This window comes from Larus michahellis, chromosome 3 (genome assembly GCF_964199755.1).
Source record: "Larus michahellis chromosome 3, bLarMic1.1, whole genome shotgun sequence".
NCBI classification, from domain to species: domain Eukaryota; kingdom Metazoa; phylum Chordata; class Aves; order Charadriiformes; family Laridae; genus Larus; species Larus michahellis.
In genome coordinates this window covers 87,551,514-87,576,419 of record NC_133898.1, presented here as the reverse complement: position 1 = coordinate 87,576,419, position 24,906 = coordinate 87,551,514, and the positions used below count along the sequence as shown (strand labels likewise).

The following is a 24,906-nucleotide window of genomic DNA, read 5'->3' as shown; positions in this document are numbered from 1 at the left end:
AGAGTTTCTAAGGGAAGTCTGATCACTTTGGGGTATCAAAATCGCCCCGCACGACAGAAAACACTGGGGGGAAAAAAAGCACAAAAAAGGCAGCTCTTCATGGTCGCAGCCCCCATCACTTCTGTACTTGCCCATCACTTCCCTCACCCAGGGGCACCAATTCCTGACTTCTTTAAGCACCGCCACCGCGGCCGGCCGGCCGTGCTGCACAACGACTTCTCCGGCGGCCGGGGAAGGCCCACCAGGCAGCACAGCCGTCGGGAAGCCGCCATGGACACGACTCCCCCACCCGTAAGGCCCAGCGCCGCTCTCCTCTCCCGGGCCGGGGGGATTCACCAGCCCCAGTAGGCCGCAACGGGACAAACCTGGGACGGGACAGGGGGATGTGGGTAGGGAGGGCGGCCCAGTACCTGCGCGCCTGCGGAGGCGCCGCTTCCTTTCCGCGGCCAGACGCTTTTCCGTAGGTCCCGCGCCACAGCGCCAGCCCCATACTGCGCAAGCGCCGCGGCGCCCATTGGCCGCCGGCCGCTCCTCCTTCCCTCGCCGCCCGCCTCTCCTCTGCCCTGGGAGCTGGGGAGGGGCCGCCCGCCCGCTCCCTTCCGCTCTCCCCACCGCCCTCCCTACGCCCGCCTCAAGGCGGAGCGTCGCGGGCGCCCGGGGTCGTCGCCCGCCCGGCGGTTGCCGCCGGGCGGGTGGCGGTCGGTCCGTGCGTCCGCCTCACCTTGCTGGCTCAGTCCCGCCAGTGCGCGACCCCGCGGCCCCCTGGGCCTCTGCCCGCCGCCTGTAGGGGCCGCTCTAGGCGCGGCTGGTCCCCGGCACGGCCCGCAGGCCCCGCCGCGCTCCCCTCAGCGTGGACTCCTGCCCGCCTCCGGCTTCTGCCCCTTGCTCCTCTCAGCCGTGCCGTGGACACATTTCCAGTGCCTGTTCGTTCCCAGTGTACTTCTTCCTCGCCCGCTTGTCATTTAGGTGGAGGTTCCTGGTAGTCACTCTCCCCCGGCTTCCCCCAGCCCATGGGACTCCGGCAGCTCCCCTCAGTGGGTCCCAGCCACCCAGAGTTGATCTTGGCCACTTGTCACCTGAAAGTCACCATCTTGCTACTGCTAGTAAGTGCCCCAGCTCAGACTGCTGCCCTAATCTTCCTGCCCTTAAGCTGTCTGCTACCTTTCTTTGGTTTCCTTCTCATCTAGCCTGTACCTGAGCCTCATTTTCCTCCTCCTCAGCCACCTGGGTTCACTCCTCCCCATGCTTCCGCACAGCCACGGGTGAGAGGTCCTGGTTTTTCCTGATCCCTTACGGACCCTGATTCAACCTTCCCATGTCTGTCAGGTAGCGCTCCCGTCGAGCGACACAGGCAGTTCCCATCAGGTGTGGGAACACCTGAAATTCAAGCTGGGTTTTGCTCTTTTCATTTACTGAAGCGCCTTCGTTGGGTATGACAGTCACCGCTGGATAAGGGGGCCAGGGAGAAAGTCCTAAAGCCTCTGCCTGGCATAACTTAGCTTAAAATGCATACTGTGCACCTAGCGGCTTCTGGGTCTTTTTAATAGTTATTGTAGTGTTTTTGGATTGCCTTTGTGTGATTTCATTTCAAAATGCTCTTCCAGTTTCGCCTGTTGTTTTTTTTTTTGTTGTAAATTAGCAGCAGTGCATGAAACTTTTGTTTCTAAGAAGAAAGTTGCTATAAAAAGTTTTGCTGTGGCTGCTACAGCTTGCTGTGAAAACTCTCCTGTGATTAAAAATGCTTCGTTTGCTCCTATGTCTGTAAGAATCCCTCATTTCCTTCTTTAAATTCCTGTCTAATTAAAAAAGCAGTACATCATGGTTAAATAAAACTGTACCCAGGATAACCCTGATTTCCATATGCAGATTTATCTGCACTGACAGCCCCCTCTCCCTCTCTTAGTCTTTCTGTTTCCTCTCTCCCTCCCTCTCTCTCCCTCTTTCTCTTCCCCTCTCTTTCTCTTCCTCCCTGTCTTTTTGTCTCTCTTTATGTCTATTGCATTATGCTTGAATAATTTTCAGCTTTTATTTTTTTTCCTCTCCTCTTGCACGCACATGCTAAAATAACTAGACAAAGATGTAAGGTGGTTGCAGCAGTCCCTGTCTCTAGGACAAAACCAAGAAAGCTCGTGATTGCAATGCCACCTTTCCCTTTTTTTTTTTTTTCTTTTTTTTTTTTCCCCACCCATGCTCGGTGATTAAACTTAACCCAGGATGGGGAAGAAAAAGGAGCTGGGAATGAAACAGGGTTAAGGAAAAAGCCCATTGCAGCAGCTGCAGCCAGTGGTGTCTGCTGCCAGATGTGCTAAGGCTCCTGGGGTCCTTGACACTAAAAGGCAGTATTAAAATATTTGGAGACAAAAGCTGCATCCTCAGTGATCATTTTCTCTATTTAACATGGCAGCAGGCACCGTGTGGGGGAAAATCAACACGCTCGATGTTGAATTGGACTTTTCTCCTTTCTAGGATGAAAGGATGTTATCTATCCCGTGCCAAGAGAGAACTGAGGTAAGAGAGCTGATCCAGCTCCTGCTTTTTCATAGTATATTTCCTGAGCGTCTTGTCTGAAACAACCTATGTGTATATGTATATGTGTGTATATTTATATATTTCAATGTTTGTATATTTGTATGTTAGGTTTCAAGTCAGTAAGTGATAATGTTTTTTTTCTGTCTTCACATCAACCCAGAGAAAGTTAATTCACAATATATATTCAGAGCTCATTTGGAAGGGTCGTTTTGTGGGGTTTTTTTTCCGAATACATTTTTGTTTCCAGAGAGGACTTCAGCAGTGACATCATGGTTGACTGCTGATAGTAAAACCGATTTTCAAAGTCTAAAAAAAAAAGGGCAAAAAAAAAAAAGCCAGTAACTTTGTGATAAGAAATTGTGCTGGAAATTCATATGCTCTATTTTTCGGTTGCACTCTAAATATTGGAAGTCTTATTAAAGTGATAGTGAGATTTTTTTATTATTATTATTTCTAGCACAGAAGCAATGAATGCTGCATAATTAAGTACAGTATTTAATTTGGCTGTTGTGAAGCAAAAGAATAAGGTAATAATTTTTATTGTACTAATCAGACTCAAGATGTTCTCTGTGTTAATTGGGTTAAAAAAATTGCAGTACTTATTAGAAATTCTAATTTCACAATGCAGCACTGACAATAAGCTCAGCCAGTGAATTATTCACATCTTTAATTTGCTCTCTTAATGACAGTGTTCTGTAATCAGAGTGCAGAGACTGCTTCCTATGCATTATGTATGATGTTCAGGACTTAAATGCAGGACATTATGAAGCCTCTCAGTGGCTCAGTAATTAGTTTTCCACAAGACAGGGCTTAGATGTTCACAGATAAAAGTCTACAGTTGAGATAATGTTAAGGTGGTGACTCATGCTAACAAAAGCGGGGAAGTTCAAATTTAATGCTGAAACTGCTTTCCATTTTCCCTCATTGTACGTAGGTGCAGGGGGAGGGGAAGAAAGTCTTCCAAACTAGCCCACCCTGGTGAGTACGCTGCGGACAGCCCGAGGGGGCAAACCGGGGGTGCATTTCACTTTGGACTCATGTTTTTGGCAACTTCACTGATCAGAGGGTGGAGGTGGAGTTGGTTTTGTGCCTCTTTTTAAAGGTTGTGAGAAGGACAATAATGTACACACCATCAGAGAGCAATCTCCAGTAGGAGAGATTAAATGTATTTTAAAGGATTTTATCTGAAGCACAGGTGTTTGTAACTTCTATCAAATTAGGATGTTTTGAATGGGAGCTACTTTGTTATGTGTAGAAACTTTGAGAACACCTGATGCTTGCTATATTGTGGTTGTATCTATTTCAGCTGTCGTGGTCTTTATGGTATACATAATTTAAAAAACATGCTATTTTTCTAACAGTTTAGTTCTCACCATCCAAAATGTCAATCATAATGCAGGCTTGTTCTTTTTTCCGTGGATCATTTACGTGGTGTTACATCAGGTGATTTGAATGTAGGAGATTTGCAGTTATGCAATTTTCCTACTTCTGTATGCTGCTTATTATAGAATAAAACCCAACAATACTGAAATGAAGTTAGAAAATATTACTTTTTCCATACTTAGTTGCTAGACTGGCAGCTGTACATTTGTCCTGAGTTCTCACATTAGAACAATCATAAATTTTTACTGGAAACAAAATATCTGACTAGGGAAGGTTATTTACCTATTTTGTGTTAACTCTCCAAAGACTACTCTGAAATAAACATATTCTTGTGCAGTGTTTAAAGGATTGCAGTTCTAATTATTAAAGACGGTCTACCAATATAAGTTTTAGGCTTAAATTTAAAGAAAACCACTAAAGATCCCAACTTCATGGTCAAATACAGGTATGGGATTAAGAATTTTGAGGACATCTAAATTTTTGAAGCAAAATATTTTAAAGGTAATTCCTTTAAAAATTTTTCACCAAGGACTACATCTGGAATTTGGTGTTATTAGCAGCTGTAGCTAGTGTTGTCTGGCCTTAAAGGCCATGGGACAAGTTACTAAGTTATTGCTCTTAGCAAACAAAGTGCTATATACCGTGACCAGATTAGACATCATGTTTATGTATAGTCTAGTCCTGAAAGTAATTATCGTTAAACTATTGAATAAAGAAGCTGCAGATTAGATCAATGTAGCTAGGTGATGCATAGCCGGAAGATTGCATCACAATCTAGCTGACTGTCTACGTGAAGAAACTGATGGAGTCTTTTGCAGAATAAGACTTTCATTCCAAGTCAAGATCCCACAGCAAGTGGTATTGTAAAACGGTATCACTGTTGCTACATAGCTACGTTTCTTCAGTCACTTAAGCATAGAATCATACAGTTGAAAAGGACTCCAAGAAGGTGTCATGCCCACCCCTTCACTCTCCCTGGGAAGCCAGGATCAATAATACCTCTCTTCTTTAATGAATGCTTGCCTGTCTTCGTAAGATTTTTTATGATTACTTGCTCAAGTAATCTCTTCCAGCATTTCAGTAGCCTTCCCATTAGAAAGTTTTTCCTGATTTCTGATCTTAAATGTAACTTGCTGAAAGTAAATTACTTGAACCTGTTATTTTTTGCACTGTGGTTACAGGGAATTTATTTTCCTCTTTGCAGGAGACTTTTACCTAGTTGAGATTCGGTCGTGTTTTCACTGTGTTCTCTTAGCCAATCCCAATTAGTTGTTTTCTTCTTTATTGGAAAAAAAAAAAAGCTTCTTTTTTTCTTGTACTTCAAATCTTTAATTCTTGTTGCTCTCCTCTGGCCTCTCCCTGTTTCTTCTTTCTTGAAATGCACTGCTCCAGACTAAGGCATGATATTCTAATTGCATATAAGTTCTATGATTTCATTTAATGAGAGGTAGTTTTCACTTATGTTGTTTTCTGAAGAAAATCTTAACAATATGACGTGCACATTGTGGGTGCAATGACATTTGTTAATCCAGGATACAATCTAGTACCATATAAAAAGATGAAACCTAGCTGAGGCATTACAACACTCAGGTGAGAAAATGTTTTTGTGAAAGTGGCAAGGGTGTTAGTGGCAACCGGAAAATAAGGCCCAGATTTAACTGCAGCAAACATGAACAGTATGTTTTAGTTAGGAAAAAAAAACCACAAAACTTAGAAAGTTAGCTCATTCTAACTAGCCTAGCAGATTCATTCTACATCTGAGCTATCTAGGAAAGAGCAAGTTGTCGTCTACCTGGTCTGTTAGAGTAAAGCGGAGGTCAATTAATTTTTAGCTCTGGGGAAGGAAGGGCTCGCTGTCATTCCTAGGTCAGAGGAAGATGATTCATAGTATCCCCGAATTGTCATGGCATGGGAGGAGAACAACATTTCCAAAGCCAAAATGCAAGAGTCATGTGTCTGAAGAATTAAAGATGATTTGCGATATTTCCAGGGGATCAGGGTTAATATAATCTGGTCTTGAAGACATAGTGGCTAACAAAGAAAATTTTAAGGACCATGTATTTTATATATTTGGAATGTAATCCTTTTACAGTCTTCTGGCCTGTAACTTCCCAGGTTGAGGAATACTGCAAGTTTTTTTGGGATCTGATTTATATTTCTGTATTTGTTCGTATATCAAAAAGCTAAGAAAATAGTTTTAACTCAGTGCAATTTTTAGTGATATCTCTAATAAAAAGTTAAGAAAAATCCATCCATAATATATTTCCAGGAGTAGTAAGTTGTGCTTTTATTTATATTGCTCCAGGCTCAAGTGCCATTTATAAATATTAGGTTCTGAAGTGGTATGATGAGTTAAGTATTTCCAAATGTCTTCTCTTAATCTAGCCTAATAATGCAGTCCTTTCATATGCATAATTCCCATGAAAACCAGTGGAAGTACTACATTCTAGGAGGAATAATGGATACATATGCCAGGGTATCTCCCTTTCGAGTCATTGTTTTAACTCAATGGACAAAGAATAAGGTTAACCAAAAGAAACAAATATTGAGAGTGAAAAGAGAGTTACTGATAATATTTTGAATTCCAAATTTATCTGTTTCTCCACTGAAAGATATATGCCAGTGGAATAATGGTAATCAGAATATCTGATAGAAATCTCAAATGCATTTACATTCAGTAGTGGTTTCCAGGAAATATTTCGCATATCATATGCATTCTAGTCTGTAAAATTCCATATAATAGACTCGGTATTAAGAATTCCAACCTATATATAAGTCTATGTATATATTATATAAAGTAGAATAGTGATAAATATTCATACTATAAACTCAGTTTGGGCTTTAATGTACTGTATGAGTTCACATGCTCAATCTTCTATAGAATGTAAATCCATAAAACTTTGCAGTTCTTATCTGCATCCATAGTAGGCCAGAAAAAATAGTAGTAAGAATACTTACTACTGCACCAAAGCATCTTGCCTCTTCCAACTGTCTTCTCTTCTGTCTCATCATCTATACATACTTTCTGTACCTACTGTTATGCTAGGAGCTACTTTGTATCCTCATTAAACTCCAGCTTTCATTGCTCACTTGCTAATTTTTCAGCCATTCTTATTAAACTTTTCCCCATGCTTGGTTTGAAGCTTGGTAGGCTTTTACTATTCCCAAATAATCCCTCCTTAAAACTCTTTTTACATTTGTACATGAGTTGACAACATTTAGACTGCTGATGTCCTTGAGATCTCTTCCTATCACACTATGTTTTTTCATCGTTTTATGAGTAGAATCTTGTCTCTTTATGTTTAGATTGCAAGGTCTCTGGTGAAAACACTGTTGTATTTTCTTTTCTGAGCTTGTAGAGCACAAAACAGAGGACTTTTAGGCTCTGTCTTAATACAATGAATAATCATAACAGTAGAAATACAAATAATGTGTGCAGTTAATAATTTTAACTCCTACCCTTTTAATTCCTAGCAACACAGACAGCCTTTTCAAGACCTACAACTTCCTTGCGATAGAATTCCATGTGGATCCTGGGAAGTTGACAGGTTAGGGCAGTAGGAAACTGAGGAAGAAAGGGGCCGAATACAAGCAAAGCAGAATTTATGCTCAAAATATATCTGTTAAGTGGACTCTATTTATTATCTTTGCTTCTCCTATGTGATACTTCATCAAAAAGACCCTAGGTCCAATAACAATTGAGCTGAAAGCTTTTTGGCTCTTGGGTACATAAATTGTTTCTGGTGTGGTTAATACAGACTCCATAGGTACAGCTGAAGGATTGTATCAGTCCAGCTGTAGGCTGAAGGTATTTTTGCCATAAGGAATAGTTTTGTTGAAGAGTGGCTGTGGTGGAGCAAAAAACTTCTGTAAAAAAGGGACATTATAAAGCTGTGGTGGGGGGACCACGGTGCAAAGAGGGGTCAGGGTGTTGAAAGGCAATGCAATTTCCTGGCATAGGGACTGGCAAGGAGATCCATGAAGGGTTGCTGGACAAGGAGGGACACAGAAATGTGACTGAAATAAGTTGGACTCTAAAAATTATGGGCTCTTGAGAATAAATGTGTACAGGGTTTAGAACCAAGGTCTGTCTGGGAGAAGACTATAGACATGAGGCAACATCAAGGAAGAGTTTGTTCGAAGAGTGAGAGGAAAAAGACGATGCACAGTCCTGGAAAGAACCAGTGTTTTTAAGGTGATATTACAGAATATGTGATAAACACATACTCTAGATGTTGGAGGATGAGTTTCTGGCTATCAGCATTTTGGTGTACTGTATGTTGGTAGTATCAAATGTGAAGGGGATTTGATGTGGGGGAGTGGAAGGCACAACTCTGCAATCCAACATGAAGCTTAGCAGGAACCTTTGACTAAACCATTTCACAAACATTTTGGTGCAGAATTTTTAAAAACAGAATATCTGCTTTACCACCACTGCATGGATTTGTAGTTGACAGTATTTGAACGAAGGTGGTTAATTAGAAAAGAGTATAATACTGTGAGGCCAGCTATCATTCTCCAACTCACACTGTCTATTATTGGGAAACAATGCTGGGCTCCTGCTTTGCTAGTTAGCAAAACTCTTTTTCTCATGACTTGTCCAGAGGCTGTAAATTCAGAAAGCGTATAAATGATCTGTGTGGATGTGAATGTGGGCATCACACAGAGGCACTCTGAGTGTAAACCACATGTTCAAACAGGCATCTAAAAATAGCTGGCTTAACCCAGTGTAATTTGAGAATTACACTAACCATTCAAGAAAGTGTATCTCTGATAAACTTCATCTGTGGTTTCCAGAAGTATACTATTTTGTCCATTCTTGTTTCATCTCATTAATATTCCCTTCTCATTTTCTCAGTGCTTTGTGCTCTTTGCCTCAGTGTAACCTGCCAAAAAGAAAATTTTGGATGACCATTGGATAGTTAGCATGACTTAAACAATTTTTGAGTTAAAAAAATCTGTTGATTTTTTTTGCCCCTGAGAATTTTATAGTAATATTTATATAATGGAAGAAAAAAGTGTCCTGAGTATCTCAGGTTCTCATTTAGCAACTTGGAAAACAGAGATGTCATTAGCAGAAAGGATACAAAGGCAATGGCTCAAATTCAGTTTCTCATTCTTCATAGCTTATCTGCATGATTTCAGAGACTCAGCTTATCCTTGTATCTATGTTCCTCAATTGTGTAATAGGAAAGGAAATCTTCCTACTTTTTGCAGAATCTAAAGTTATGAATTTTAATGCAGCTTTTCTCTCTTAGTATGTCGTTAAAGCACACCAGTGACATCTTACTGTCACCAAAGTCTCCAGGAGGCTCCTAGATTCTCTAGGACTTGAACAAATGTCTAAAACCAAGTTGGTATGAACAAGTGTGGAGATTAACAAAAGTTTCCAACGGTCAATGAAAAGAAGTTCTGTTGAACGTCTGTCCAGTGAGATTCCTGAAAGGAGATGCGGAAAGAGATGATTTTTCAAATGAAACAAAAGGAACAGTCTGTGGAAGGGGTCATTTAGTATCCTGCTCCAGAAACATCTTTTACACAAAACATTTTTTTATAGCTAGCGTATTTCTACATTTGCAAGGGAAATTTTTAAAAATACTAATTCTTAAAAGGAGTTCTGCGTTGGAGTCTTCAGATTTGAATTGATTCTTTAGTTCCCTTTTATTTATTATTTATTTTAGGTCATCACTGCCCCATTCATCTTTTGCACAGCTTTACTGTGATTTCCCATTGTTCTCTTTCATAGAACTCGGTAACAACACAATCATTTAGCCCTGAAGCTTTTCTTCATCCATTTAGATTCCATCAACCATGGTACTTATTTCAGTGTGTGGGATGAGGTTGTTCAAACTGTATGTCATAGAGCTACCTTTTTAGCTAACTGTACTAAAAACATATTTATAAAACTATTTCCTATTAGGTTTGTTGGTTTTGTTTTGGTTTTTTTTTCCCCTAGGGGAAAACGAATAGTGAAGAAAGGAAGACCTTTGTCTTTAAAGGTGTTCCAAAACATAATAGGAACCGGTAAAATCAAATGCTTTCAAAAACGTATATAGAAATCAGTACCTGTTGTCTGAGGATGAGCTGTTAGCTAGTACATTGAGGCAACTGTATACAGATATCACTTCTGCTGATCTCAAAGGCTTTGCCAAAGTAAAAGAGCTTAACCTTCATTTCGCAGATGCCCTGGCTACCTAATTTGTAAAACATGGGTGTAAAATGATGTAATCTTTGTTTTGACAGCAATCACGTAAATAAATATGGCTGAAACAGACATTCTGGCTGAAGAGTTTGTAATAGCAAACTTTAAAGGACTGTACAAAGGAACTATTCTGAAGTGTCTGTCATGGAGAAAAAAAGAGGAGTTTTGTTCCCAGTATCTGGTATCTAGCCTTCAAAGGGCTAGGTCTGTATGATAACTGAAAATAATGCTACTGTTGTGATTCTATTTCTAGATGTCCATACTCTGATCTTAATATGAGTTGTGCTGTCCTTTCTGCAGAGAAAGGTTTTACAAGGTAGGATGGTGTTGATGATGCCCGATGACTAGATCTGACATCTCCAGAGGCAGATTTCTTCCTGGGGAGAGAGGAGAGGAAGTTTGTCTGTCTGCCACTGGAGTAATTTTCCACTTCATAAAGTGCCTGGTATTTCATGCTGTCTACAGTATTTTTAGTAAACACACACATAGAAGCTTCAAGGTTTTATAATTTTTTTAGAGATTTCTCGGGTTTCCTGATGAGAGTTTTGTACTGTAATTTGCCAGGTGTGCTTATATGACTTAGAAGTACATTAAACTTTCCTTGTTGTCAGTCTGACATGTGTGGAACAATGGAAGTAGAGAACAGTGAGAATAAATTGACAGCTGTCTCACATCAAGCTTAAAAGACAGAAATGAAAATACATTGTCATGAAAACTGTATTCGAAAATGTGTCTCAAATTAACTAGTGGGCATAAGTAATGAATCTTATCTAATTGCATGTTGTATATTCTAATAGATTTAACAGTACTTACCAAAATAGGGAAACTGCTATTTTTGAAAAATGAAAATTGTACAATGGTATTATATAACAGATTAGATCTAATAATTTCAAGTAGGTTGATAAAAGCCATAAAATCGTGCTGTAATTATGTTTAGAGGTAACCACTTTTAGTCAACCCTATACAGTAAAACAACACTCTAAAGATATTTTAATTTATCCCCTGCTCAGGTTGATGTGGATTTCAGTATATGGCTATCCATTGTAGACTAAATTAGAAGAACATCTCCCTGTTCAACACTGAGTGCAAATAGAAGCTGAATGTTCCAGGAGATTGTGGCAGCCCATCTTAGAGAAAGGGCTGAGGCAATGGTGCTCTCTTATCACTATTCGTTTTGGACAAATGCATTTTCAAAGGTGCATTGAATGAATGGTATTTATGTTTCACGAAGGGGTGAACTATAAGTAGCCCTTGCAACTTTGAGCACATAGGGCTCACCCTTGCACTTTGATAGGAAAAGCTCTTGCATAGTCCTTTGTCCTGGTGCAGCAACAAATATGGTTCTCAGCAAAAAAACCCAAACAAACCCTAAGATCCGATCATTTAAATTCATGACAAAAATTTGTAGTTTTATTCCAGTGTGCTGGACAGATGCTCACTGGAGCAGACGTTCGAACAATCAGATATTTGAGAGTAGATTCTTCCTATGCTAATAGAATGAAAGAGATCTCTTTTTCTGTTTGAGCATAATGAACACCAGAGGCAGTATTGTTGGTTGAAATGATGAAAATTGTTTAGACTTCACCTGGAGAAGGAATTGGCCTATAAAAATTAATTTTTCTTTTTTAATTGAAGATATGGTACCATAAAGCATGCAGAAACAATAATTTAAAACAAAAAAGCCAGTAGGAAACTTATAGAGAGACTTGGAAAAGAGAATAAATGTCACTGCTCAACTGTCATTCAACTTTCTAGGTATTTACCAAGAGAGAATACCTCTATACTGCTCAGTAAAGCAGATGGACTGCAAAAAATTATCATGTTACTGGAATGGAATGGGTAGCAGAACTTATAGTGAGAATCTGGCAAATTATTTTAAAATGGATTTATTTTCAAGATTTTAAAAAATAACAGCTGATTTTTTTTCCTGTCTTCAAGTTATGAATATGCAGTCTGAGATATTTAAAGTGACCAAGGTTTCTGAACTCTTACTCTCTGGAAATTGTTTGTTGTTTCTAAAGTTTTAGAATTCAAATTTCTGATTGCTTTTGAATATTCAGATCTTGATTTTTAGTATTTAGCTGAGTCATAGTTTAGATAGTGACAGGAAAGCAGGGGGCTTTTTTAGGTAAATGTTGCCAGTCATCTTTACTAATTGAATTCCATGTATATTAGCACAGTGATACAGCCTTTTTGAAATCAATACTGTATCTTAATACTTCTTAGAGCAAGCTATTATTAGCCCCAAAATCAGCTAGATATACCAGATAATCATAGCTACACAAAAGCCACCTATCCATTATAAGTAAACAGTAAGATAATTAACCCACAAGATTTTTCCTGAACCTAAAACGAGGGTCAGTCAAGCTGATTATGTCATATTTGAAGTGCAAAGACACTGACTGGGGTCTCAAAAGTAATATCACTGAATTAGCATATTGTTTTGTCTGAGCTGATATATGGTACATCTTAACACACGAGTTAAATTGGACACAGCTTTGTGCTGACACAATACCTATGTCTACGTCAAGAGCTACATTGATCTGAACAGATTTGTGGGATATCTTCCCAGTACTCTGCTGCAAGCATGAACTGCAGTCTTTCGCCATATTAGTTTTGAACAGTAGATTTTGGAAACTCAGGGTTCTCAATGCATTTCTCAATTAATGCTTCTCAAACTGTTGTTAGTTGGGAAGGCAAAGTTCTCTTCTATTTCACTAGTGTTAACACTGTTTATGAACTTGCCCTTATCCCAGCTCAAATGTAAAAATTGTTAGTAAAGTAAATTGTTGTGCAAGGCTTAGAATCATACGATAGTCTGACAGATTTTTCCCTTTAAATTCTGCATCATTACGTTGCAGTACTAACAGAAGTTACATGATCTGTCTTTTGTTAATAACACCGTTCTCCAATTATTGCTTTCAAACGTATATACAGGACTGTGTAATGTCTTCCAGAAAGATCCAATAAAATGTAGATAGTGATAAGTCTAATTCTTAGGAATTTTCTTTTTTTTTCTTTTATCCCCTCCCCCCCGCCCCCCCCCCCCCCCCCCAAAAAAAAAAAAAAGTAACTTAGTGGGGGATAAATTGAAAAATGTCTGACCTCTTTTGACCTCTTTTCTGATAGCTGAACTTGGACTTCTGTGATCATCTTTCAAGGCTATGGTAGTTAACATCTTAACTTTTTCATGAAAACATTTTGGTGCATCTGCTCATCTGTTCTTTCCTTTAGATAGTACAGCAGGGTCACTTATTTAAAGAGGTGTAGCACTACTGCCTTTCTGGACCCTATATGAGTCACCAGCAGCGTAACCCTCTGATGAAAAATATTATGAAGACAACTTCAAGTTTGGGAGATGAACACAGTCTCACTCTTGTGCAAACACAAAATACTGATTGCTGGGAGAATATTCCAGGGAAAGAATCATGGTATGCTTTTTATGTTCTTCTTTTTCTTCCCTTGGGCTGCTGTCAGAGATGCTGTCACAGGCAAGATACTGAACCAGTTGGACTTCTGATCTGATCCCGTTCAAATGTTCTTAAAGCAACTATCTGTTATAACTAACATCTGATCCAAAGGACAGATAATGAACTTCCTCATACAAAGAAAACTGTGGCATAGTAACAAAATGCACATTTCCTTATACATTGTGCATTTCTCTAGCTATTTGCAGCTCTTCTTGGCAGAATGTTACTAAGAGTAGCAGATGGATAAAATACTTCCGTTCCGTACCATCTTTTGGACGTTGTTTATGTGTATGATTCCTGATGATTGAGAGCAACAAAAGCTAGATTGCCTGTCTTGGTGATTAAAATGAGACTAGTGGAAGTTTGGTGCCTAAATCCTAGCAAATAACCCAGGAAATCAGTGCTCTCACAGCTGCCCAAATCTGTATGTGCCTAAAACTCAGCATGTATATGTTATTGTGATGTTAATTTCCATGGAATTACGTACATTTTGGTTCCTGCATGTAGTTTCCCAGTGTGATCACTACACCCTTACTTGTCCTTAATATCTGCTAAAATATAGCAATAAAAGGGTGGCACTGAATCACTGCCTTCATCTTTGGAGGTGTGCGGTATGTTCTGGGAGAAGTACTTGGTACACTCCCAGTGCGGTTGGGCAGCACTAAGTTCAGCATAAATCCCTAACTGTGGTCACATCTCTGTTTTTCTGTAGCCAGTTTTAACTGCCGGGTTATTCAATAGTCTGAGGGGGATGACTGGGGAAGGGGGCTTGCTAGGTATTGGGCTTTTTGGTACTGAGCCACTGTGCAGGCAGGAATGCCAGATTGATAGGGCAAGGAAGAATAAGAGAGAGTGACTGTCTGCATGCTGGAGAGACAGAAAGAGAGGAAGGAGCAGCATAGTGGCCTGTTAGTATACTTTAAATTAGAGGTTTGGCGTTTAAGAAATAGTTCTGTAAGACTAAATGCGTCCTTATTTCCTGTGGGTTTGTGTTTTTGTTTTTAATTGAGTAATACTCAGGCTGCAGTATAAATTCACCCTTTATTAGACAAGAGAGAGACAATTTGAAAGAGAGGCCTTGTCTGACAAGTAGATTCTGCACTGCTAAGTAAAAGTTTCATTCACTTCATTTTATTTTAGCTAGCAGACACCCTATGCAGCTGCCTGCTTTCACAAAGTTTGCAAGACTGTTATATCTTTGAGACCTTTTCCCATGTATTGGACTTGGATGGAATTGGTTACTGGAAGTGATCAAGAGGAGCTGAGCAAGGCAACAGTACTTATTTTTCAGGAAACCATGTAAAACGGAACAATGCTCTGGTCCAAGGAGCTTTTTGTTCCCTCAGAGTCTACAAAAAAAGCTGCTAAGCTTAGTGTCTTAGTAAAGATATGGTGTTTCTTTCATTTAAACTCATTTAAGTATACTCATTATTTCTTATTCATAGAAATCTGATCCATATTCTGAAGAATCAGGTCAGATGCCAGGCTTCTAGGAGTAACAGCTTCTGATGGAACGCTATTACTGCTACCTCTCTCTACTCTTACCCTAGAAAACTGCACCACACACCCTACATTCTTATTTCCTTACTCTCCTCTGCTCTTCATATCTCTATTATTTTATGGTTTATAGTATTCACTGTTTTATCCTTTTCTCAAATGTTTATTTTATAATGGATTATTCACTTTCCTGGCTTCAAATAATCCATTCCTTTCCCTCAATACTTCATAATCAATGGCAAAAAAATTCAGAAATTATTGCCAGGTAAACATTTTGTGTGCTTTTTAAAAGCATCAGGTTTATTTCTTAATGCTCTAGAAATCTTTAGAATTTTCAGTTAAAATTATGACATTTCACGTTATCTCTGTGTCATCAATTTTCTTAATCTAAGAAAAGAAAACAAATTGGAATATGTCTAGGAATGTGAAGTGATAAATAGTAAAAAGTTGACAGTTGGTAGTAGTATTTTATTAGAACCATCTTTGATAACAACTCCTCTGGTACCTGTTATATGTGCTCATGAATAGCCACTGAACTAACACAAAACATCTGCTGCTTTGGCTGAATTTAAATACCCCAATCTGATAACCTTGTAGAGAAATTTACTAGTCACCTAGAATAAAAATTCACATACCAGTCCTGATCCATTGAAGAGAATGAGACTCCACACATCCAGAAATACGTGTCAGTAGATCCAAATGCAGGACCAGATTTTAAGTGTTGAGCATTGATTATTTTGTATTGTTATGTTTTACACAGAAGTTTACAATTCAGAGGTAAAGAATACCTGTAATTATACAGGTAAATATGCAGACACTGCCTACAATGTAGCCCTTAAAAAATAGGCAGATAAATTTGTTTATGCCAAATTGGATTCACTGATATATAGACAGACAGTATATGTTTTATAGAGAGTAATAAAACTTTACATGCAAGACCTGTTCATATTCCAGATTCTTCATGTTTTCTAGAATTCTTCATCTAAGCAACAGTTAAGCGAATATTCCTTTTACAGTACCACATGTAGTTACAAGTTGTTTTGCGGAGGTATTTTATATGCTATACATTGAAATTAATTTTGCAGGAAAAAATAGCACTTTCATACTTCTGCATTTGCTGTGATTATTCTTGCAATATCTTTTCTTCTCATTGTTGTCAGTTATGTTTGACTGAAGCTTTTACCCTAATTCTGTTTGTTCTATAAAGAAAAGACTAGCATCTTTCTAGTTAGAGAACAAGATAATTCAAGTTCAATCTCTCGGACAATATGCATTTGAAAAATGATACTTTTCTTATCTCCTCTGTAGGTGAAAGTGATTGATTGACTAAAAATGTTTTTTCTGGAAATCATTGAGGGGACTTAAATTTTGTTACTGCTTTTTTAAAACTAAGTGTAATTTAGACTTTAATGGAGAGTTTGTTTTACTTAATGAAATCTAAGCTTTCTCTTATGCCTTTTAACTTTTCCAGTTTTTTATTAGAAATAATTTTGACATTATGACTTAAGAAATAAGATTGTATACTTGCTACAATTACTCCTTTTGCTCTTTAAGTGTTTTTTTTGTTTTGTTTTGTTTTTCTAGCTCTTCCAGTCAGGTATCTTGCTGTGGGTGTGAAGATCAGATATATTAAAAGGTGATAACTATAAATCTTTTAATCTGTACTGGGATTTTACCAGTTTCAGATGCTTCAACACTTAGAAACAAATAACCACTTCACTCTGTCAAAGTCTGTGTTTTTTGAATCAGAAGAAACAGTGGGGAAAAAAAAGTTTGCAAAGTTTGTTCTAATGGGAAATATTTAAATCCAGTTTGGCTTTCATTTTTGAATATCATTAGCCCACGTGTGTGGCATAGTTCTGTAAATCCAGGCAATGAAATCTTTTGCAGAAAAGTAAATAGTTCTGATTGAAGTATGGCTTATTAAATTCTCAGTTGTCTTAATACCATAACAGCTGGAGCAGACTCCAGACCTGATGTAGGAGTTCCTGGGGCTGCTTCTTGAAGGTGTTTTGCTATTTTCTAGGACATATACATGGGAACCTTAGAGTTGGCAGAAAGTCAGTACTGGAGGATGAAGGAGAAACTGTTTAAAGAGCAACTTGCAAGTTACTTGTAACAGTTTTGGGGACTGACCCAGAGTTATTGCTAGGTTCTTGGAAAAAAGGTAGTGAGACCTCATATTTTCCAAGTGTTTGTATATGCAGGAATATATGCTAAATATAGATATTTGTAGGTCAATATATGTGTGTATGTGTTTGTGTATAGCTGGTTACATTGTTGTTTTCTAGAAAGCCCTAACTCCATTTAGTATCATCCTCTGATTCGTTTGTCTGAATGACGACATTATTGCCTGAGTAAGGTTGTCTTCAGTCCTTGATTTCAAAAGGGAAAGGCAGAATCTTTCTTTATACTCTATATTTTTTCTATACTTTAATTTTTTTGTGTAAGTTCTTGTGTGCTTATTCTCTTTCCTTGTCATAAGAATCATTCTGCTGTAATAAGTTTATATTTTTTTCCTTTTGATTATATTATTTTCAATGCTTTATAAGATTCTTAGGTTATGATCTTGTGAACCAGGAAAAAGTTGTTGAAAGTATGTTGCTGTTTATTCCCAAGCCCTCAGCTTTTATAAGAAATTAATTACATACTAAATATTTCTCAGGTATATTGCTTGCTGTGTATGTAACAGATGTAGTAGTCCATTATCTGATAATGAATGAGAAATAGAGTATACTGTGCAACTACTAAAAACTAAAACTGGTATGCATATCCATGAGGGGAAGATGGATAGTACCCAAGACAATATGAAACCTGAGTATTGTACATTTTTTATTAATTGCATTGGTGGCTATTTTGGGGCTTTCCTTTTTCATATCAGAAGTTTTAAGGGGCTGAGAAATCTGTTGTTATCTAACGTGCTGTTTTCTGATATAAGATGGTTTGTCAAAATTCCCAGCAAGCTTAGGAGGTTGGCTTGTTTTTCCTTATCCATTAGGTGTCTCTCGTTAGCATATCATTAGGAGGTTTTGGTACTGTCATTTTTTTTTTAGTATTTGCAAGATGTTTTATCTTTTTTGTCTTTTCTTTTTAAACACAGTGACTGCAGCAGGCTTTTTTTCCCCATAGAAGCCGTTTGTAGATGTTCATACTGTGTCCCATTGCACATTTTTTCAGATCTGTTAAAGTAGTGTCTTTGAGTTTCAGGTTTGATGCCAGTGAGGTTGCATCATCTTTCCTGAGAACTCCATGCCATAGATGTTCTGCAATTGAAAGAGGAAAACTTACAACTTTCTTTGGCAAAGAGTTTAATTTTAAATTCAGACTGAAAGGTTTTGGTTTTGGGGTTTTTTTTGTTGTTTTTTTTTGGGGGGGGGGGGGTTGTGTTTTGTTGGTTTTTTTTTTTTATGCTGGCTGGCATATCTCCATTACTTATCCTTAAATTCTTTTTTTTTTTATCAATTTGTTTGTTATGTTAGAAACTCCTTCCTTATATGTCAGTTGTTGCAACCAACCAGGCAGACTTGCTTCATTTAATAACCAGAATATGTATTTACAGAAGAGTATTGTCTCCCTGTGCAATGGTAGTTTTCATCCTGTATCCTTGGGAATACATGTCTCAAATAATGTGATCTGAAGTACAGTTTGCAAGTGCATTTATAAAAGTTTATTTATAATTGTTCTTTAAATGATGTGGAGATATTTAATAGAATGGTATCATAATAAATATGTGGATCTTATGAACACTGAATAATTAAATTTGGTGGGTCTTAGTCTGTATTTATTTCTTTAAAGTTTGCCTTGGTTTAAGCTGGGAAAACTACAGCTTTTTAATTTTTTATTTTTGTGGTTAGTCTGGTTAACTTCTGTTTCATCTCTGGTTGGGACAGGTAAGGAAAGGAACTAGAAGACTTTTCCTTTTAGTTTTTCATTCTATTATTGTATATAACTGTTTTACCTATTCTTGTGTCTGGTGTTTCATTCTAAGTAATGCTAGTTTTTTCAGTTGCATAATAGATGAGTAACTAAGGCTTTTTTCACACATGTCCAGTCAGTTAATTGCTCTTCTTTTACCTGTACTTTGTCATTTTTGAGTTTAGGTGACCAAAAAATCAGAATTTCCAAAAAAAAAAAAGGGATTATAATTCATATTATAATGGCATGTATTTTTCATATTTTTATCTGCACATCTTTGTGCATTCTCAAATGCTAGGAAGTTTTCAGGTAGGCACTCTAAGCTAATTGTAGCATGAATTAATAATTGTAATAAAAAGCAAGTAATTAAATATTTTTTTATAAATAATTTGTTTTCTCATATGTTTAATAGCATGTGTGGCCTACAAGTAAAATCTAAAATAATCTCATGAGTCTTGATCAATGGAGAGTTCTCTTAATTGAAGAAAAATCAGAGAGCCAATCTACAAGTGTAGAACAAATCCTGATACTTTTTGCTAAAAAGCTACAAAAAAAGAGTGAGTATTCCAAAGAGGCTCTATTGAAAGATTTGCTAACCTTCCTTCACTATTTTATCTATAAGTATATCTCTAAAATTCACAAAATTGTCTGTAAACAAAATAGTGCAACTAGTCCAAATGGCAGATATTCTTAGAAGAACTTAAGGGAAATAAGAATATGAAAAAGGGTTTGTTTGTATTTGCTTATTTGTTCTTCAGTTGTGCAATTAAATAATGGAGTTGGTACCAAGTGAAAGAATTTGAGTCCTAAAATTGGGAGGTCATAAAATACAGAGCTCTTTGCACAGAGGAGTAATGAATTCAGTCTGATTCTATTACTTGTAACTTTATTATTTTAATCAGTACCAGGACTTCCTATACTTAAAACTTTCTTTGACATCCCACATCAAGTGACACCAGAAAAAGTTCAGTATTCCTATAGCCATGCTACTTCTAGAAATCTGGTCTGTGGGGTATGATAAAGTTTTGTGTGACCTACCTTTGCATTAAACTAAGAAATTATAGACCTCGGCAGGTAATACTAAAAACTGTAGTGAGATCCTGATGAGTTTTAAACACTGCATTAGACAGACTGGAGCTTCTAAAAGAGGAAAAAAGGAAAAAAGCACATAAAACTACCTTATGAATAAAATTGTCTTATATGTAAAGAGGAACAGAAAGTACAAAACTGAGGTCAGTACTATTTTCATTTATCTCTTCTATTTTGACATTTTTGTTAGTGAGCTAGGAAATCAATAAAGACTAATTTCATTGGCAAGGATTAGAGAGTACATAGGAAGGAACACTCAGGATGTGTTTAGTTGCTTTCAAGGGCACTTTGAGTAAAATATATTTATTATAAAGTGAATTGAATGGTTCTTTTTGTCTAATTGGCTCATATATCAAGCATTAATTCTTTAGAATACTCAATGTACAAAACAAAGTTTGTGATATTGGATATACAAAAATTAGTTTGTTTATTTCATTTACTTTCATGCCCTCATAATGAATGCCTGTCTGGCAGTCTGAGCCCTTTCATAAAAATCATAAATCATAATAAAATGTAACTCAAAGTGTTAGTATAATACAGGAAGTATCCTAATAACTCCTTGTTAATCAATAATGTTCAAAAATTAAATAAATTCCATGTGCATAATCTGTGATGTAGTTTCTCTGAAACAAAAATGCAGGGTTTTGTACTTGCTATAGGAGATTAACTAATCAGCATCTGGAAAGGTAGGTGTATTAATTCTGGAGTTAAGAACGTGGTTGCATGCTGAATACCCAGCAACAGAAAACACTCAGTCATTGGCAGGAGATAAAGAAATTCCTCAAAGCTGAGGAGGAGCCAGATGTGCTTTTAAGCAAAGCATCTGGGCCAACTGACCCTCAGCTATGCCAGACCACCAGGAGGAAATGCTGAGTGATAGTAGTAGGTGATTACATGCAGCGGAAGCTGGAGTCGACCATCTGCCAACCTGACCTGTTGTCTGGAGAAGTTTTCTGCTTGCCTGGGATCTGGATCTGGGACATGGTGGAGAGACTTCCAAAGCTTGACCAGACCTGTGACTGTTACCTCCTGCTGTTCTTCCGTATGGGCACTAAAGATACTGCCAGGGGCAACCTGGAGAGTATCAAAACTGACTACAGAGTTCTGGAGGCAATAGTTAGGGATATGGGGGCCCAGGTGGTGTTCTCAATCTTGTAGGGAAGGGGTTTAAGGATACTGCACATCAACACTTGGTTGCAGAGCTGTTGTTGGCAACAGGGATTTGTTTTCTACAACCATGGTACCCTGCTTGAGGATTGGCATCTGCTTGGAGGAGGTGGGGATCCACCCCTGTAAGCAGGGCAACAGTGTTTTTGCCAGTGTCCTGATTTCAGCTAGGATAGAGTTAATTTTCTTTCAAGTAGCTTCTGTGTTATGGATTTGGGATGGGAAGAACATTTAGGAATGTTGATAACACATATTGTTGTTGCTAGGTATTGTTTATATTAATCAAGGACTTTTTCCTTGAAGAGGAAGAGGTTCCCATAGAAGCTGAAAGGGAACATAGACAGGACAAGCTGACCAGAGGGTTATTCCGTACCATAGACATCAGTATATAAATTGGCATTGGCCAGGGGGCAGGGATCCAAAATCACTGCTCGGAACGAGCTGGGCAACCAATCATCGGGTGGTGAGAGGAACTTATATTGTATCATTTTATTTTGTATATCCTTTTACAATTATTATTATTATTATTTTCCTCTTCTGTTACTGTTCTATTAAAGTGTCTTTATCTCAACCCACGAGATTCTTTTCTTTCCCCTCCTTTTCTCCCTCTTCTCCCTACCTTGCTGGGGAGTGAGTGAATGGCTACATGGTCCTAGTTGCTGGCTGGGGTTAAACGATGATAGCCAGCAGGATGTCTGATGTGGTATGGAGGGCTTTCAATTAGCCATGCTGGGGAGGACAAGAGTTACTGGCAGCCCCATAAGACAGTGATGGTCAGGGTTGACAGCAAAAAGCCTGGGGTGATGTGAATGAAAGGGAGCACAAAATCAACAAAACAAGGCTTAAGTGGGGTCATCTCAAACATTTGTGTTTAAGCAAGGAAGTACCTACAAGGCACCATTATGGAAAAACCCCCCAGACCCCTTCTGAGAAATCAGCATGCTGAGGTGGCTCTCTGATGTGTACAATAGTGTGGAGAATAAACATGAGAAGTTAAGAGATCTGTGTGCAGTTGCAGGGCTGTGATCTTGTTGGGATCATTGAGATGTGGTGGGATGACTTGTGTGACTGCAATGGAAGGATACAGGCTCTTTAGGAAAGACAGACTGGAAAGATAAGGAGGTGGAGTTGCACTTTATGTGAGAAAACCACTGGGATGCATGGAGCTCTTCTAGGGATGAATGATGAGCTGACTGAGAGCTTACCACTCAGGATTAAAGAGCAGACCAGTATGAGTGACCCTGGAGTGGGAGTCTGTTCCAGGCTGCCTGACCAGAAACAACATGCAGATGAGGCCTTCTACAGACAGCTAGAAATAGCTCACATTTGCAGGCCTTGGTCCTCACAGGGGACTTCAACTACCCTAATATCTGCTGAAGAAACAACATGGTGGGACATAAGCAAATCCAGGGGGTTCCTGAAGAGCATCAGTGACTACTTGCTCACCCAAGTGATAGAGGAGCCAATGAGGAGAGGTGCTATAGAGGAGCCAATGAGGAGAGGTGCTATAGAGGAGCCAATGAGGAGAGGTGCTCTGCTGGCCCTCACACTCGCAAAAAAGGAAGGGCTCATTGGGAATGTGAAGGCTGAGGGCATCCTTGACTGCAGTGACCATGAGGTGGTGGAGTTCAGGATCCTGAAAGGAGGGAGCAGGGTGAAAAGCAAGGTCACAACTTTGGGCTTCAGGAGAGCTGACTTTAGCCTCTTTAAGGATCTGCTTGGAAGGGTCCTGTGGAATAAGGCTCTGGAGGGAAGAGGGGCCCAAGAAAACTGGTTAATATTCAAGGAACACATCCTGCAAGATCAAGAGCAGTCCATCCGAATGAGCAGGAAGTCAGGTAAAAACGCCAGGAGGCCTGCATGGATCAGCAAAGAGCTCCTGGCAAAACTCAGACTTATAAAGGAAGTATACAAAAGGTGGAAGCACAGACAGGTAACCTGGGAGGAAGAGTGGCACTGTCTGATCATTCAGAGACATGGTTAGGAAAGCCAAAGCCCACCTGGAACTGAAGCTGGCAAGGGATACTGAAGGCAGCAAGAAGGGATTCTGTAAGTACGTAAGTGGCAAGACAAGGGAAAATGTGGATTTGCTGTTGAACGGGGCAGGGGCCCTGGTGACCCAGGACATGGAAAAGGCACAGCTACTGAATGCCTTCTTTGCTTCAGTCTTTTACTAGCAAGGCCAGCCATCAGAAATGGCAGACCCCAGAGACCAGGGGGGAAATTCTAGATCAAGAAAGACAAACACTTGGTGTAAGAGGATCAGGCTGGGGAATTCTTAAGCAAACTGGACATACACAAGTCTGTGGACCCTGATGGGATGAATCCACAAGTACCGAGGGAGCTGGCAGATGTCATTGTGAGGTCACTCTCAATGGTCTTTGAATGATCATGGTAACTGGGAGAAGTGCCTAAGGACTGGAGGAAAGCAAACACCACTCCTGTCTTCAAGAAGGGCAAGAAGGAGGGCCTAGGGGACTACAGATCAGTCAGCCTCACCTCGATCCCCAGGCAACTGATGAAATAGGTAATCCTGGAAACCATTTCCAGGCACATGAAGGACAAGAAGGTGATCAGAAGTAATCAGCATGGCTTCACCTTCAAAAGTAGGTCTGCAGAAAGTTACCTGGGTGTCCTGGTTGCAATCAAGTTAAACATGAGTTAGCAATGTGCCCTTACCGCAGAGATCTAGTGGTATCCTGGGCTGTGTTAGGAGAGCGTTGCCAGCAGATCAAATGAGGTGGTCTTTCCCCTCTACTCAGCACTGGTGAGGCCATACCTGTGGAGTACCGCGTCCAGTTCTGGGCTCCCCAGTCCAAGAGAGATGTGCAGGTACTGGAGAAAGTCCAGTGAAGGGCCACTAAGATTTTGAAGGGACTGGAGCATTTCTCCTATGAGGAAAGACTAAGAGATCTGTGACTGTTTAGCCTGCAGAAGAGAAGGCTTAGGGGGAATCTTATCAACATGTACAATTATCTGAAGTAAGGGAATGAAAAAGAGGGGACAGGCTCTTTTCAGTGGTGCCCAGAGACAGGATCAGAGGCAATGGGCACAAACTGAAACACAGGAGGTTTCCCCTGAATATCAGGAACCACTGTTTTCACTGTGAGGGTGACTGAGCGCCGGCACAGGTTGTCCAGGGAGGCTGTGGAGTCTCCATCCTTGGAGATACTCAAAAGCTGTCTGAACATGGTCCTGGACAATTGGCTCGAGGTGGTCTTGCTTAAGCAGTGGGGTTGTACCAGATGACCTCCAGAAGTTCCTTCCAATCTCAAACATTCTGTGATCCTGTAAATTCAGCTAAAGTTAGTACATGTTCCATTTTAGTCATGATTTCTGATCATATATTTCTAAATAATTTTGGATAAAAACTACTGCCAAGAAAGGGCGTTACAACTTATTTTTTCTAGTGAAGTAATGTTGTTTAGGTTATAGAAGAAATATTTTTAATGGTTTCTTTTGGAATAAATAAGCAGAGGAATATCTTTTGGAATAAATAAGCAAGTGTCATGCATACGAAAATTTTGATGCAATGTATTCCAAGGTATGTTTGTAGCATCTTGGCCTGGGCATTGCTGAGAGGAGAGCTGAGTTCTTCACATCCACTTCGAAAAGACTCTTGTAGAAGCAGTAAATCTGTTTCATACTTCTGGT

At 39.1% G+C, this 24,906-nt stretch overlaps 1 protein-coding gene across 2 annotated transcripts in view; it reads right to left on the bottom strand.

Annotated features, from left to right (window-relative positions):
- Window positions 1–515, bottom strand: part of MMS22L (MMS22 like, DNA repair protein) — a 97,668-nt gene extending 97,153 nt beyond the window's left edge. The window contains exon 1 of one of the 2 annotated variants that reach the window (XM_074581075.1): window positions 411–515. In XM_074581075.1, coding sequence (XP_074437176.1) covers window positions 411–515 — 105 coding nt within the window. The remainder of the gene's footprint in view (window positions 1–410) is intronic. The other variant, XM_074581077.1, reaches the window with a different exon arrangement.
- Between the last annotated feature and the right edge of the window lie 24,391 nt (window positions 516–24,906).